At 42.2% G+C, this 15,768-nt stretch overlaps 1 protein-coding gene across 1 annotated transcript in view; it reads left to right on the top strand.

The window, feature by feature from the left end:
* Traf4 (TNF receptor associated factor 4) overlaps positions 1-15,768 on the top strand; it is a 91,643-nt gene that overhangs the window by 26,097 nt on the left and 49,778 nt on the right. Inside the window, exon 2 of the mRNA XM_067139807.2 lies at positions 14,708-14,812. Coding sequence (XP_066995908.1) covers positions 14,708-14,812 — 105 coding nt within the window. The remainder of the gene's footprint in view (positions 1-14,707; positions 14,813-15,768) is intronic.

Genomic DNA, 15,768 nt, shown 5'->3' on the forward strand with positions numbered 1-15,768 from the left:
TTTTCATGGACGAATGTTTCTTTCTTTCTTTCTTTCTTTCTTTCTTAATCTGTTTACCCTCCAGGGTCGATTTTCCCTCAGACACAGCGAGGGATCCCACCTCTACCGCCTCAAGGGCAGTGTCCTGGAGCGTGAGACATTGGGTCGGAGGGATACAACTCGTACAAGCAGTACCTTGCCCAGGCGGCCTCACCTGCTATGTTGAACAGGGGCCTTGTGGAGGGATGGGAAGATTGGAAGGGACAGCCAAGGAAGAGGAAAGGAAGCGGCCGTGGCCTTAAGTTAGGTACCAATCCGGCATTTGCCTGGATGAGAAGTGGGAAACCACTTCGAGGGTGGCTGAGGTGGGAATCGAACCCACCTCAACTTAGTTGACCTCCCGAGGCTGAGTGAACCCTGTTCCAGCCCTCGTACCACTTTCCAACTTTCGTGGCAGAGCCGGGAATTGAACCCGGGCCTCCGAGGGTGGAAGCTAATCACGTTAACCACTACACCACAGAGGCGGACGGAAGAATTATCTAAGTAGTACCTGTCTGTTTATGCTACCCTTAGTTACTTATTTTCATTAAACAATTCGTGTAAATAACAAAACAAATGTTTCACAATTTAACATACATTTTCGTTTGAAAATTAAAGTGATATCCATTAATTTTTCTGGTCAGTGTAGAATGAATTTTGATCTCCTTCTACTATTTTGGTGCATTCTCTAATGTGAATGTCTCATAAATTCCTTTTAGATAGGTAATGTGTAGTTTTCAAATTCTTCTTGTATTTTTCTCCCCTTGTTTTCTTGTAACCCGAATAATGAATTCTATAAAAAGTTCTATGGGATTATAACTGGTAAGGGTGGAATAATAATTTCACTTCCCTTCAATTGTTATAGACCTTAAAGGACGCCAGAGTGTCGGAATTTTGAGCCGTGATTTTTTTAACGTGCTGGGCAGTAAAAAAATCTTAGTTGTAGCATTTAAACTCTCTTGAATAGTATTGAACCCATTATTTTGGAAGCAGAAGGACGACGAGTAACCTACTGCACCATGAAGGTCGATTTGCATCAAACTGATGACCGGAATAATAATAATAATAATAATAATAATAATAATAATAATATTAATAATAATAATAATAATGATAATAATCACGTATTTTGTAATCATTTATTGGAGTGGGATGATATCCACAATACTAACGCTTCTGCAATGCAGTTTTAAATGAATTATTCCTTACTATTATTTTCTTAATCCTTGAAGTGATGTGTATTTCCGTTAGTTTGGTTGGTAGCGCGTATCGGCCAATTTGTTCCCCTGAAATAATATACGGTGCGGAGCTGCTGCCAACTTGTACTCTTCTGAGAACTCCCAAGATATATCAGACACTCGTTAAATTCCTGTACGTTCCTCACCAGCTCGTGCAGTCCATACTTAGTTGAGTTGATACACTGCTCAGGAGCTGCTCGTCTGCTGCTTATTTCATATATACTACTTTTACACGGAATATTCGAGTTAAAGTTTTAGTGGTATATAGGAGAATTTGAGGTCTACATTTCCAAACATATTTTTACTTTTCAGTTTTGAGTTTTTTACTTGGAATGCGCATTTGAAATATTGCTTCGAAACTGGTGGCATTTTAAGAGACATAATGTGGAGTTTCCTTAACATTTAATTTCCATCCAGTATAGCAAACGAAGGCATGTCCGTACTAAAGAAAAGGAATTTTCCCCATCTCTCAATTTATGAAAATGTGCTGTACTAGAATTTTTACGCTGTTCTTTCATGTAACATTTCTAGCGATGAAGGGAGTGTGTACCACTGTAATTGTTCCAGAAGTAATGAAGTAGTGTGTATTTCCGTTAGTTTGGTTGGTACCACGTATCCTCTGTCATAGGGCCTACTTACGGATGATTTGTACATGTACTTAAGAAAAGAGGATACGTGTCAAAATATCTGAGATAAATAATAAAACCATTTAACTCTTTTTGAAGATGGTGACGTATTACTTCAGTAGGGAAGTAAGAACATCAAAGGAATATTTCAGTCATGAGGATTTTAATCATTGCATTCGAAATGAACACAAAGCTGACGGCTTAGCGTAGTTACCTGAGAAATGAATCGAATATAACTGAGTGTAGTTTTGAGAAAGACACGTAGCAACTTTTAGGGAATGTGACCATATTTCAATTATTTTATTTCTTTTACATTTGAGAATGGCCCTGAAATGTGAAGCTGAGTGGACGGACGCCTGTGCGGAATAGTAAGCTTTCAACTTTGAACACATCGTCCTCTGGTCTTTCGAAGAATAATATTGCTTGTCTTATTCTTCAGTATACATTTGTCCAATCTATTCTGTCAGGAAAGTGACAAGCAGCGTTTATGGCAATTTGTGGTGAATATTATCATTTAAAATCGTTCTACATGCACAGATTTGAATTGTAGAAAACCATGCATTAACTAGACAAGAAATCTCTATGACAATATGCTCCTTCTTTCGATCGTGCTTGTACTCCTGTACTTCACATTTTCTACCTAATACTTTTTGAGCCAGGAAGTATGCGTACTTCCCTCCCATTATCTTGCACGTACTTGAGATGATGTGGTGGACTTGTTCCGAACAAATCCAGCCTGTCCTAGAGTCGGAATAGTGAAAACTTGAATAACTACTGAAGGTCCGGCTCCATGGCTAAGAAGTTAGCATGCTGGCCTTTGGTCTAGTGGGTCACGGGCTCGATTTCTGGCCGCGTCGTAGATTTTAATTTTCATTGGCTCGGGGTCTGGGTATTTGTGCTGTCTTCAACATTAGAATTCATTTTCGGTAGAGCTCCATCCTCTCAGATGCGCAGGCCGCCTATAGGGTATCAACCCGAAAGACCTGCACCAGGCCTCTCCGGAGGTCACACGCCATTATATTATTATTATTATTATTATTATTATTATTATTATTATTATATTTCAAGGGAGGCTGTTGGCTGTCTCCTGATCACCATATCCTCTGGTACTGTGAATAATAATAATAATAATAATAATAATAATAATAATAATAATAATAATAATAATAATAATAGTAGTAGTAGTAGTAATAAATAATGATAATATTTTACGTCCCACGAACTTTTTGCGGTATTCAGAGACGCTGAGGTGCTGGAATTTTGTCCCGAAGGAGTTCTTTTACATACCGATAAATCCACCGACACGAGGTTGTCGTGTTTCAGCATCTTCAGAAACGCCTAACAGAGCCAGGATCGAACCTACCGACTTGGAGTCAGTTGCTCAGCACGGTAGGCACTGGGTACTGTGCTACCTTGGTGGGTGTGTGAGGGGAAATTCGTGCTATTTTTTTACAATTGGCTGTACGTCGCACCGACACAGATATGTCTCACGGTGACGATGGGATAGGAAAGGGATATGAGTGGGAAGGAAGCGGCCGTGGCCTTAATTAAGTTACAGCCCAGCATTTTCCTGGTGTGAAAATAGGAAACCACCGAAAACAGTCTTCAGTGCTGTCGATTTGGGGTTCGAACCCACTATCTCCCGAATGCAAGCTCAACAGCTGCGCGGCTCCAGCCCCACGGTCAGCTCACTCGGTAGAAATAATTCTCGGGGAGTAAGGAAGGTATGGGCATTGTTTCTTCACATATGTTCTTTGTTAATCTAATATACTGCTTCTCAGCTTGAGGTCTGTATAAAACTCCATGTGATACAATTTGTTCACGTTTCCTGCGACGCTGGGCGTTTGCGGCTTGAGCCCAACTCCCGGAGACATTATAAAGGAAGCAAGTGACCACAAACTTGATTAAGTTCATCTCTGGAATGCTTTATGGGGTGTCGATAGCCAGGAAACGAAGAAGCCCAGCTATGACTTCGGACGGAAGTGAGGTTATCTGGAAGCCAGCCGCGAGGTCAGCCGTTGCGTGCATGGACTGTGGGGACCTCGAACCGGCTGGTGGATCTGCCCAAGGCAAGGCTGGACGGGACCCACCGGATGTCACCACATGCTTGAGCCGGCGTATCCGGTACGACACACTTGTCTATGTTTACATCGTACTGGGCGCATGGGAAGAATTACTACACATGTACTGACGTGAAATAAAGACTGACAAAGGTTGCGCGAGTTCAGAGAATGTTTCCAATATTCCTCACACAGATTGCTTCTCAGCGAGTTTCTCCATTGCTTGTTGATTAGAACAGGATAATTTGAAATGCAAAAAGATTCGTCGCAACCAAGCTTCTTTTAAGAAGTTGCTTGAGATTGATCAACTTCTTTTCGCAACATAATACCCAAAATTGACTATATTTTAAGGCCTTTCTCAAAAACGATTAACTTACAAATTGGTTCATTTGTGCTACAAGGGGTTCTTCGAATTTCTATTTTAGACACAATGTAAATAAACATTAAGCATTAGCTACGTTGAATTTTCCGTCGCTGCGGTCGAAAGTTAAGACTTTTACCCTAGGGAAATGGCGACATTGAGTTAAGTTACGATGCGTTGTATGTATTTGTACTTTGTAGCACTCGTACGTTCATATGTCGTCTCATTTAGACAGTTATAGCCCGTTGAAGGGGTCTAGGAAGAAACAAGTTTTCCTCAGGCTCCTTAACACCCTGTGTGTTTCCTATTTATTTCACCATACTTTTGAAGTCCAACATTCTTCCGCTGCGGCTCTTCTTGCGAAACAGCTTCGAATCCGACAGACATGCACAAGTTTTGACTCAGTGTGATAGAAATATTTCTAATTACCTTTATTACACTCCCCTGTGACTAACTCCGTTTCAATTCCCTTTGAAATTATAGTTTGTTTATCGAATATCCCTATCACTACCAGCATTTACCAGCTGGCGCCAAAGCCGGAAAATGAGGTGGTCTAAAATACGCCAGATATAACACTAAATCCATGATTCCATTGCAGTTGTGGGCTCGCACCTGAAATTTGGATTCGTAGAGTTGATCTTATTTCCACGAACATTTTGTTACCTCGCAAAGGACCTGACGTAGGTGGGTGGATGATAGTTCGCACAGTTGTGGTAGGTATAACGCCCCCGACGTCCTGTGTGATGGCCACCTGTTGAGTAACACGGAACCAACCGGTTCCTCTCCCACATTTTCGTTCCCTCCCTCTCTCTCTCTCTCTCTCTCTCTCTCTCTTTTACATCCCAGCCAAGCTTTATTTGGAGGCTGCCTAATGAGCTGGACACCACGCATCTCTTTCCACGATCCAAACGTGTCTTATGTCAAAACTCATAGGAAATATTCGCAAAACTAAAGAAATAGCCTCCAAGCGCACGTAGGTGGGGTCAGTCACCTCTGACCAGACGTCAGGCCAGCACCACACAATGCGTTTACTGACCTTGCATTGTATGGGCTCCTACACTGTTATTATTATTATTATTATTATTATTATTATTATTATTATTATTATTATTATTATTATTATTATCTAATAATGGGTTCGAACCCCACTGTCGAAAACCCTGAAGATGGTTTTCCTTGGTTTCCCTTTTTCACACCAGGCAAATGCCGGTGCTGGGGCTGTACCTTAGGCCACGGTCGCTTCCTCAGACCTTTCCTATTCCATCGTCGCCGTATGACATAGCTGTGTTAGTGCGACGTAAAGCAAATTGTAAAATAATAATAATAATAATAATAATAATAATAATAATAATAATACCGAGCTCGATAGCTGCAGTCGCTTAAGTGCGGCCAGTATCCAGTAATCGGGAGATAGTGGGTTCGAGCCCCACTGTCGGCAGACCTGAAAATGGTTTTCCGTGGTTTCCCATTTTCACACCAGGCAAATGCTGGGGCTGTACCTTAATTAAGGCCACGGCCGCTACCTTCCCATTCTTAGGCCTTCCTATCCCATCGTCGCCATAAGACCCATCTGTGTCGGTGCGACGTAAAGCAAATAGAAAAAATAATAATAATTTCACCATCGACATATTCTCACTGAAATACCGAATTACGCGAAATCTCCGAAGATAAGCAATATTGGACGTAATCATATTTGGATGGGTAGCCGCGTGCTGTTAGCAAGAAGAGGTCCGAAGAGCAACAGGCCATCCTAACCTAAGTAAATTCTGGCTCAGAATGCCTGAAAATTTACCCTTGACCCAGCTGGAGTTAAAAACTGGCTCGCCAACGTCCAAACACGTGTTTTTTTTTTAAATGTTACTGCAGTTTGATATAAAACTACTTCGAAAGTTTGATTGTTCGTAGTGAAAGGACCGCGGTGAATCCCGGGTAATGAGGTGCACTTGTCAGAAGTTTGTAGTTTCCTTGAGATTAATTCATAGAGAATACACCAGGAGTAACAACTCTTTACTGGCTACTACACTGTTGTTCTCCGGGTCATCGGTCCATAGACTGGTTTGGTGCAAGCCCTCCATACTCCCTTATCCTGGGCTAACCTTTTCATTTCTACGTTCCTACATCATACATCTACTCTAATCTGTTTGTCAGATTCATATCTTGGTCTACCCCGGCCGTTTTTACCGCCTAGACACCCCTCAAAAACTAATTGAACCAAGTCCTAACTTAAGATGTATCCTAACATTTGTATCTCTTCTTCAGGTCAACTTTCGCCAAATCGTTCTCTTATCATCAATTCGATTCAGTATCTCTTCATTCATCTACCCATCTCACCATCAGCATTCTTTTGTATCGCCACATTTCAGAGATTTCTGTTCTCTTTCTTTCAGAGCTAGTTAATGTCCATGTTTCACTCTTCTATACAATGCCACGCTACTACACTATCCTATCGAACGTGTGACAAGTGAAGGATGACACCAACTCAAAATTTGGAAGGCACATGGCTTGGGGACATCCGAATAATTTTTGAGGGTTCAGAAGTATGATGATCTCGTTATTTAGGCGTGTCTGTTATCATAAAAGTAAGCTTGAGATTTCACGTAACCAGAAGTTTTACTGTAAATCAGTAGTCATGAGACCTAGAGTCTTCAATGGAATCCGAGCCACACGAACGTATTTCGCGTGCAGAAATTGTTTATGGGTTGATATTGAAAAGGATACCCGAAAATTAAGGATAGAGGTAATGGAGTAATTCAACATGCCACCGAAAGTCAGCATGAACTAAGACTGATCTACCGGACCTAACCTTTTGAATCTTCTCGTAATTCAGAAGGTAGGTTTAAAAACAATACTACAGATGCCTGGAAGTTAGCTGAGATTTCAGTATTTGGGCATAATCCTAACAGACTGGCTAAGATGATTTTATATTCTATTATTTAACACCATTTTGAGCTGTCCATTTTGCTGCAGAAAGAACTCCTGCTGGACAAAATTCTGGCACCTCGGCTTCTCCAAAAACAGTAGTAGTAGTCTGCGGGACATAAAACCAAGAATTTGTTATTCATTTGGAAACAAACACTATACTTGCGTACATTGCTCTTAAGCATAAGCCTAGTAAATGATACATAATGGGGGCCAATGACCTTTGTTTGGCTCCATATAATAATAATAATAATAATAATAATAATAATAATAATAATACAATTATAAATAACACTAACCTTTCACGGACCGTATTCACATGTTTATGCGTAAATTATAGGCCTACTTACCGTTTACTTTTATATCTTACAACTGTGTAATCCTTTAACTCCCTGCAGCCTGATCTTCAACAAGAAGTCATGTTCTTTATCTTTACTGAGCTTTATTTAAAGTATAATAAAAGAAAGCCATCGTTACTCTAAAACGGGCTGGAAAAATAAGGTATGGGTCTGCAGTTAATATCATTTTATTTCTGCATTCGCCACTTCTCTCGCATCTTGGGGAACTTCGCTTAATTTATGGCCAGATGCCCTTTATGAATTGAGAAATTTATTCACTGTTACAGGTTTCTGAAATAGTTGGTAGTTGGTGTGATGTATATAAATAAAGAAGTATGTATGAAGACGAACACAGATGCCAGGTCCCCGAACTAGAGGATTATTTACCAGAAGCACCCAAAATTCTCAGTGCCGGTCTGAGTGGCTCAGATGGTAGAGCGCTGGCTTTCTGAGCCCTAGTTGGCGGGTTGGATTTCTGCCCAGTACAGTGGCATTTGAAGGTTCTCAAATAAGCCAACCTTGTGTCGATAGATTTACCGGCATGTAAAAGAACTCCTGCACGGCAAAATTCCCGCACCTCGGCGTCTCCGAATACAGTAAAAATTGTTAGCGGGACATAACACCAATAACATTATTAAAAAATTTTGCCCGATGGAGGACCGAACCCGATGTCCTCTGTTCTGAAGGCCTCTGTGCTGACATTCAGCAAAGCAACCGGACGAAACTCAATGCAGTTAATACACAGTTTAACAAAATTAGGGATACTTGTTTCTGAACGTATGTATGACATGCTCTACAAAACAATACCTCACACCCTGGTATATTACCAGCTAAACCTTTGTTCTTTACCGTTGAAGTATACAAAAGAACTTTGATGGTTTCGCGTTCATTTTCAGAACACAAACGGAAATGTCCAAATAGGGGCGAAAACAAAGCGATAACAGTCCTCCAGGGTGGATTTTTATCACAGTTGGAAAGCTTCAGTATGGTGTATGTCCGCCACGAGCATTTATCACAGCTTGTCACCTACGTGGCATGCTCCGTGTAAGTCGACGGAGGTCACGTTGCGGTATCAGGTTCCATTCTTCAATGAAAGCCTGTTCGAGGTCTTGGAGAGTCTGTGGTGGAACAGGAAGCCCACGAACACTTCTGTCAAGCCTATCCCATACATGCTCGATGGGATTAAGGTCGGGACTCACTGCTGGTCATTCCATCTCTTCTATGTCCAGTTCTCGCAAGACACCTCTGGTGATGCGCACTACATGAGCCCTGGCATTGTCGTGCATGAGTACGAATTCAGGGGCAACACCGTATGCAGCAACCAACATATGCTGTAGCAGTATCTGCACGATGTACCTCTCAGCGGTAAGATTACCACGGACGACGACAAAATCCGTACGGCCATCAATACTGATGCCACCCCACATCATCACAGAACCTTGTCGGAATCGGTCGCCTTCCTGGACAACATTTTTGTCATGTACTGCTCACCACGGCGTCTTCATACACGTTTACGTCCATCACGTTGTGTCAGGGGAAATCTGGACTCGTCTGTGAACAACACAAGTCTCCATTGGCCTAAGTTGCCATTTGACGTGGGTACGGGCAAACAGAAGGCGAGCTGCGCGATGTTGCTGCATTAAACGGGGCACGCGAGCAGGACGTCTGGGTCGTAAGGACACTTATCTTAACCTGTTCCTTACTGTCTGGTCAGACACCGTGACTCCAGTGACCCTCCTGAGGTCTTGTTGCAGTTCTCTGGCAGTTGCTGAACGACGCCGCAACGCACAGATGGTCAGATATCGGTCATCCTGTGGGGTTGTCATGCGTCCACGACCTTGTCCAACCCTCCTTGTGAAATGGCCTGTCTCATTGTAGTGATTCCACAAGCGTGGAATAACTTACGGAGAGACATTGAGATCCACAGCAACACGACGAAAAGTCCATCCTTCCCTGATCAAAGTGACGGCTCTTGCGACTTGAACCTCGTTAAGATGTCTCATGGGATGTGCTGGTTGATGTACAACGTGCTCAAATGACCGCAGTAGTCCGTGTACTTCACAGCGACACACGGATGCACCGCTATTCACTTTGAGGGGTCACCTGATAGTTTAATGCATGGCTACGTCTACAGATGGACTATAACTTCGATTTGACATACCCTGAGTAGCTAAGGTCTCAAGATACGCTGTACGAATATTGGAACCCCATCTACCAAATTAACGTTCACATACCAGACGTCACAAAATATCCCTAATTATTTTGAAGTGTGTATTTTAGTACAGCATCTAGAAAATCAAATGCTTATTGTCATCATCTGAGACATTATGGCTTGTTACAACGCATTGTTCCCTTGTGCACTGTTAACTTACAAGAAAACATATTTATTCGACTACAGTACACTTCGTGTCGGCATTGATGCAGTCCTCCACATGAGCAGGTGGGATAGATCGTTGAAATCTTGTTAATACTGTGACGTAAAATTCTCGTTCTGCCTGCAGGCTATGTAAGGACTATTCTAGAAAGTTGAGTGGAACATGTTTCTCTGCTGTTTCGGAGGAACGACTATGCTATAGGCTTACATTGACGATGGAAGGAGTATAACAGCAGTGGTGGATGTTAGAGGCAAGGATAGATGAACGTATACAGTTCATGAATCATGGATTAAACAATATCGTGATGGCCGGAGATTTACGATACTGCGGAATAGCGACGTAAATGTAACACATTGGACTAGAAATAATCTGAGCCAGGTGAAAAGTTAAGGATCATGTAACTCGTATCATGGTTTACGACTTCATTCATAAAGGGGTTATTTCCGAACTAGGTCTTGCGGAAATAAGTGCGATTAATGGTGCACGCTACTAGTTTTTTTTACAAGCTGCTTTACGTCGCACCGACACAGATAGGTCTTATGGCGGCGATGGCGCAGGAAAGCGCTAGGAATGGGAAGGAAGCAGCCGTGGCCTTAATTAAGGTACAGCCCCAGCATTTTCTTGGCGTGAAAATGGGAAACCACGGAAAACCATCTTCAGGGCTGCCGACAGTGGGGTTCGAACCCGCTATCTCCCGAATTCTGGATACTGGCCGCACGTAAGGGACTACAGCTATCAAGATAGGTCGCTACTTGTTTTATTGTAGTTTCTGCCCTTTGATAGTTACTTCACAGTTTTATAGAAGCCGCGGTGCAATGGCAGCGTGCCTGCCTCATACCCGGAGACCCTTGGTTCGATTCCCGGCCAGGTCAGTGGTTTTTACCTGGATATGAGGGCCGGTTCGAGGTCCACTCAGCCTACGTGATTACAATTGAGGCGCTAGCTGACGGTGAGATGGCGATCCTGGTCTAGAAAACCAAGAATAACGGCCGATAGGATTCGTCGTGCTGACCACACAACACCTCGTAATCTGCAGGCCTCCGTGCTGAGCAGCAGTCGCTTGGTAGGCCATGACCCTTCGGGGCTGTTGCGCCATGGGGTTTGGTTTGGTTTTTGATAGCACAGAGTTCACTTATGCGACAGTGTTCGCATCGTCGACCCCACGAGTGTGGAAGAAAGCGGGATAAGCATAAGAATCAGAACTCCACAAATTGGATGACTAAAGTACTTTTAATATCTTCGTCGTTATAGCCATTGCTTCGGGAAACTTGGCGATGTGGCTTGAGTCTCCACAGCACATTGGCGATTCATAACTTTTTTTTTTTTTGCTAGTTGCTTTACGTCGCACCGACACAGATAGGTCTTATGGCGACGATGGGACAGGAAAGGGTTAGGAGTGGGAAGGAAGCGGCCGTGGCCTTAATTAAGGTACAGCCCCAGCATTTGCCTGGTGTGAAAATGGGAAACCACGGAAAACCATTTTCAGGGCTGCCGACAGTGGGGTTCGAACCTACTATCTCCCGATTACTGAATACTGGCCGCACTTAAGCGACTGCAGCTATCGAGCTCGGTTCATAACATTTTCTAAAGAGTTATAGCATGTCGCCTATACTTACTGTTGTGTATTTATAGATCACGGCTATAATGTAGATACGTAGTACAGTGTCTGCCAATATTTTCCTTGGTTTATCTTTTCGCAAAATGGGCATAATGACCTATTCAGTGAGTGATGGTTAGATATGAGATCATTTCATTAATTATTACATAAATCTGCTCACAAGACCACTGTTATAGGCTGTCATTACAGAAGTCTTAATGAATGATAACCGATAACTTTTGACATTTGACATAAACTGGCAACTTCTAAGTACTATTGAAAACTGGTGATTTTCGACATCATTCAGTCGAGGATCAGCGATTATAATTAAGAAGAGACTTTCCTAGTACTACGTTTTAGAGTGTACGTCGTCGGACAAGGCGAGAGTGAAGTTAAACTGTAAGGCTATCAGGTCTGCAGGTAACTGAAGTATGATAATGATACATGTTTTATAGTCTTTGTTCACTTATTTAAGGGTCTTAAATTCAACTTTGGTCGATAAAATTACGAAAGATATTCCAGGAGAATGTTCAGGTTTTCAAAGGCAGTTTCCTTAGATCTTTTTATATGTATATATACAGGGTGAAGCGTAATTCGCGCACTCGGGCGTCGCAGCGCGACTCCTAACATGCCAGCAATAAAAAAATGTCTCTTACAAAATTTCATCTTGCGAGTATATCCGGCAGAAAAACGACGTTGAAGATCAGCAATCTTAATGGTAATACAATAACATTATTTATAAAATCATTTTGAGTTGAAATGGCGTATGGCTTTTAGTGCCGGGAGTGTCCGAGGACAAGTTCGGCTTGCCAGATGGAGGTCTTTCGATTTGACTCCTGTAGGCGACCTGCGCGTCGTATGTTGAGTTAATTTAACTTAACAATTGTTATGTTGAGTTAATTTAAGTTAACAATTCACTCAAGTTGGCATTGCTTTTGGGTAAATGCATTCTAATGTCTTTTAATGATTGCTCCTCAACTACTACTACTACTACTACTACTACTACTACTACTACTACTACTACTACTAGTATAGGTACCTTGTGCATGTGTTTTGATTTGAACCCATTTCCAGATCACGGTGAAACCGAAATTCTGTTATGCGACCTTTGACTGAGTTTTATAATTTTCTCGGATAAAAGAGCAAATGTGTCACCAGAGAACTTCTACGTGCCTAAATCGTACGATATGGAGTGCGGAATGGGCTTTAGTGCCTTTCGAAAATTCGGCTACATCTGCCAGAGTACTCGTTGCACTGACCACGCGTCACGTCATAATCTGGATGTCTTTGGGCTGAGCAGCGGTCGCTTGGTAGCCCAAGGCCCGTTAGAGCTGTAGTACCATAGGGTTTGTTTGGTTCTGAGCCATAATGCTTGACGTAAAGGAGGAGCTGTCTTTATATTTTAAACAATTCCAGCAATGTTTCGTTCGAAGCTATCACATGAAAAATATTTTAATTCTAATAACAGCTGGCATTATAGGAGCCACATACTGTACACTGTTACATTAACCGAGGATATCTTGTCTAAATGCATTGATTTAAGAATTACTTTTCACCCTAGGAGCAATAGTAAAAGATGAACTGGCCACTTTCGAAGTAATGCATTTATGCAGCTGTTTTGCTGGGAATGAAGTATCGTGGGGTCAAGATAAGTACACGACACTGCTTGTTGTCATTCTGGTAAAGCCTGCCGGATACAAAGGGGGGGAAAAGACAGCGGTGTGATACAATCCGATAACATTCACAACTGAGATATGAGGTGAATATTCCTATTATTTAATATGGTGCTCCTCAGTCGTTTTGAGATACAGTGTAACAATTAAATGATGGGAAATGTCCAGCTCCATGCATGCCTCGGAGTCCTGAGTACTATTCCTGTCTGGGTCGTAAGATTTTAATCGTAAACGGTTAATTCCCTCGACCTGGAGACTGCGTGTTATTATTATTATCATTATTATTATTATTATTATTATTATTATTATGATTATTATTATTTTGCTAGTGACTTTACGTCGCACCGACACAGATAGGTCTTATGGCGACGATGGGATAGGAAAGGCCTAGGAGTTGGAAGGAAGCGGCCGTGGCCTTAATTAAGGTACAGCCCCAGCATTTGCCTGGTGTGAAAATGGGAAACCACGGAAAACCATCTTCAGGGCTGCCGATAGTGGGATTCGAACCTACTATCTCCCGGATGCAAGCTCACAGCCGCGCGCCTCTACGTGCACGGCCAACTCGCCCGGTATTATTATTATTATTATTATTATTATTATTATTATTATTATTATTATTATTATTATTATTATTATTATTATTATTATTATTGGTAGAGGGAATGAAAACTCATGGGTTGCAGGTCGGTCTTTTAACCTGACATATTATGATATCCCAATTTGACCGAAGCGGAATATATGAAATTATTACATAACTTCCTGATTTGATTATGCTCACTTTCTTGTGGTCTCCTACATCCTGGTGAGTTTGCTCGATTGATTCCGACCACTCTCTGTGCACTTATAATTAACTAGTTTCGTTCATAGTAGTGATACTCGAGTGACATTATCACTGGCTGCTCACCAAGGCAGCCATGTTTCGAATCCCATTACATATGGAATTTTAGAAAAGGAAAGTTACATTCCTCTCGCTCGGATTCCACGTAAGACTAGAATGTCCGTGACTATGATCACAATATCAAGTCACGTAAAACTACAAGCTTCGTATTAACGTTCAGCGTTTAATCTGCGATCCATGGCGTCGCATGACTCCACATCCGAAGCTGTTTCATTCACATTCACATTTTCCTCTAAAAAATAAAACAGAAATTCATCGTATGATTTCAGGTTTGTCGAAGCGTAATATCGGACAGATAAACTCTCTTCCCTTCCATAAGAAAGTAAATCATTTACGCGGACTATTGACTCAACATCCTCTTACGTTCCTTGAAACACTGGGGAATGGAGATGCTTCAGTCCTGTCCGGAATACAACACAGGGGTGATTTATTTTCTTAATTTCAGTTACTCTTCTTTGTAAAATTAATTGCCATTAGCGTACCAATCGGTATGTTTCTTTTCATGGATGTCGTATCTAAAGGCCTTTACACTTCACGACCTTTAACGGTCTCCGTATTTAAATAAATCACCGCGAATGCTAATTTCAGTCTTGTGTGCCTACAGATTTATCCGGATCCAGACTCCGAGAAGGCCATCATGGGCTCTATTGTTTACTGCATTCACCATAAGGATGGCTGCAAGTGGTCCGATGAACTCAGGAAGCTGAAGGTAAGATTCATTTTACATTATTGCTCGGTGTGTGTGTTGGGGGCCGGGGGGGGGGGGGGGGTAGGAGAGAATCATACACTACTACTACTACTACTACTACTACTACTACTACTACTACTACTACTACTACTACTTTTCCAGTCCGTTCCTGAAGGGGACGGCGGGCCTCCTAGACGGTAACGCCGTCTCTCAGGCCAGGGAGATGTGATACGGTGAAGGAGATGTTCAGAGAAGGTGAGGGGGTTGGCGGCCATGGCCTAAACTAGGAACTGCCCCGGAATTCGCCTTAGTGCAGCAGAATGGAAAACCAGGGGAACCAATCTCAGGACAGCCGATAGTGGGGGACCTACCTCTCCGCCTCCCGAATATATAGCTGCAAGGCTATATAAAATAGTAAAAACCAGGCCTCCGCTCGGAGACGTAGTAGTAGTAGTAGTAGTAGTAGTAGTAGTAGTAGTAGTACTGGAAGTATACACTAACTGGCAGTGCGATTACTGATTACATACTGGAGGAAAAACAAGTTACAGAATTCTTCTTTTTATTATTATTAATATTTTTTACGATTTGCTTTACTTTGCACCGACATAGATAGGTCTTGCGGCGACGATGGTATAGGAAAGGGCTAGGAAGATCTGAAGCGTATGCCTTGGTTAGAAATATGTCAACATGGGACATTTAATTACATATTAAAGCAAAGTCACCTCCGTAGAGGCCATGAAGGCCCTTGGAGGAGTGGAAGGTAAAGGCTTCCACCATTGTTAGCCGCGGCACGTGATGGGGGTAGAATGGTTAGCTCTACGTCCGGAGGCCTTTGCCCCCAGGAATTAACCTGGTACTCATTTTTGGTGTAAGCTGAGTGAACCTCAGGGCCATATGTTAATTACATATTACAGCTTATAAAAGTTTATATAAGAATGTTTGACATGAAGGGGCGTTTGTTCATGCCATGCTTGTTA

The sequence above is a fragment of the Anabrus simplex genome, chromosome 2, assembly GCF_040414725.1.
Source record: "Anabrus simplex isolate iqAnaSimp1 chromosome 2, ASM4041472v1, whole genome shotgun sequence".
NCBI lineage: Eukaryota > Metazoa > Arthropoda > Insecta > Orthoptera > Tettigoniidae > Anabrus > Anabrus simplex.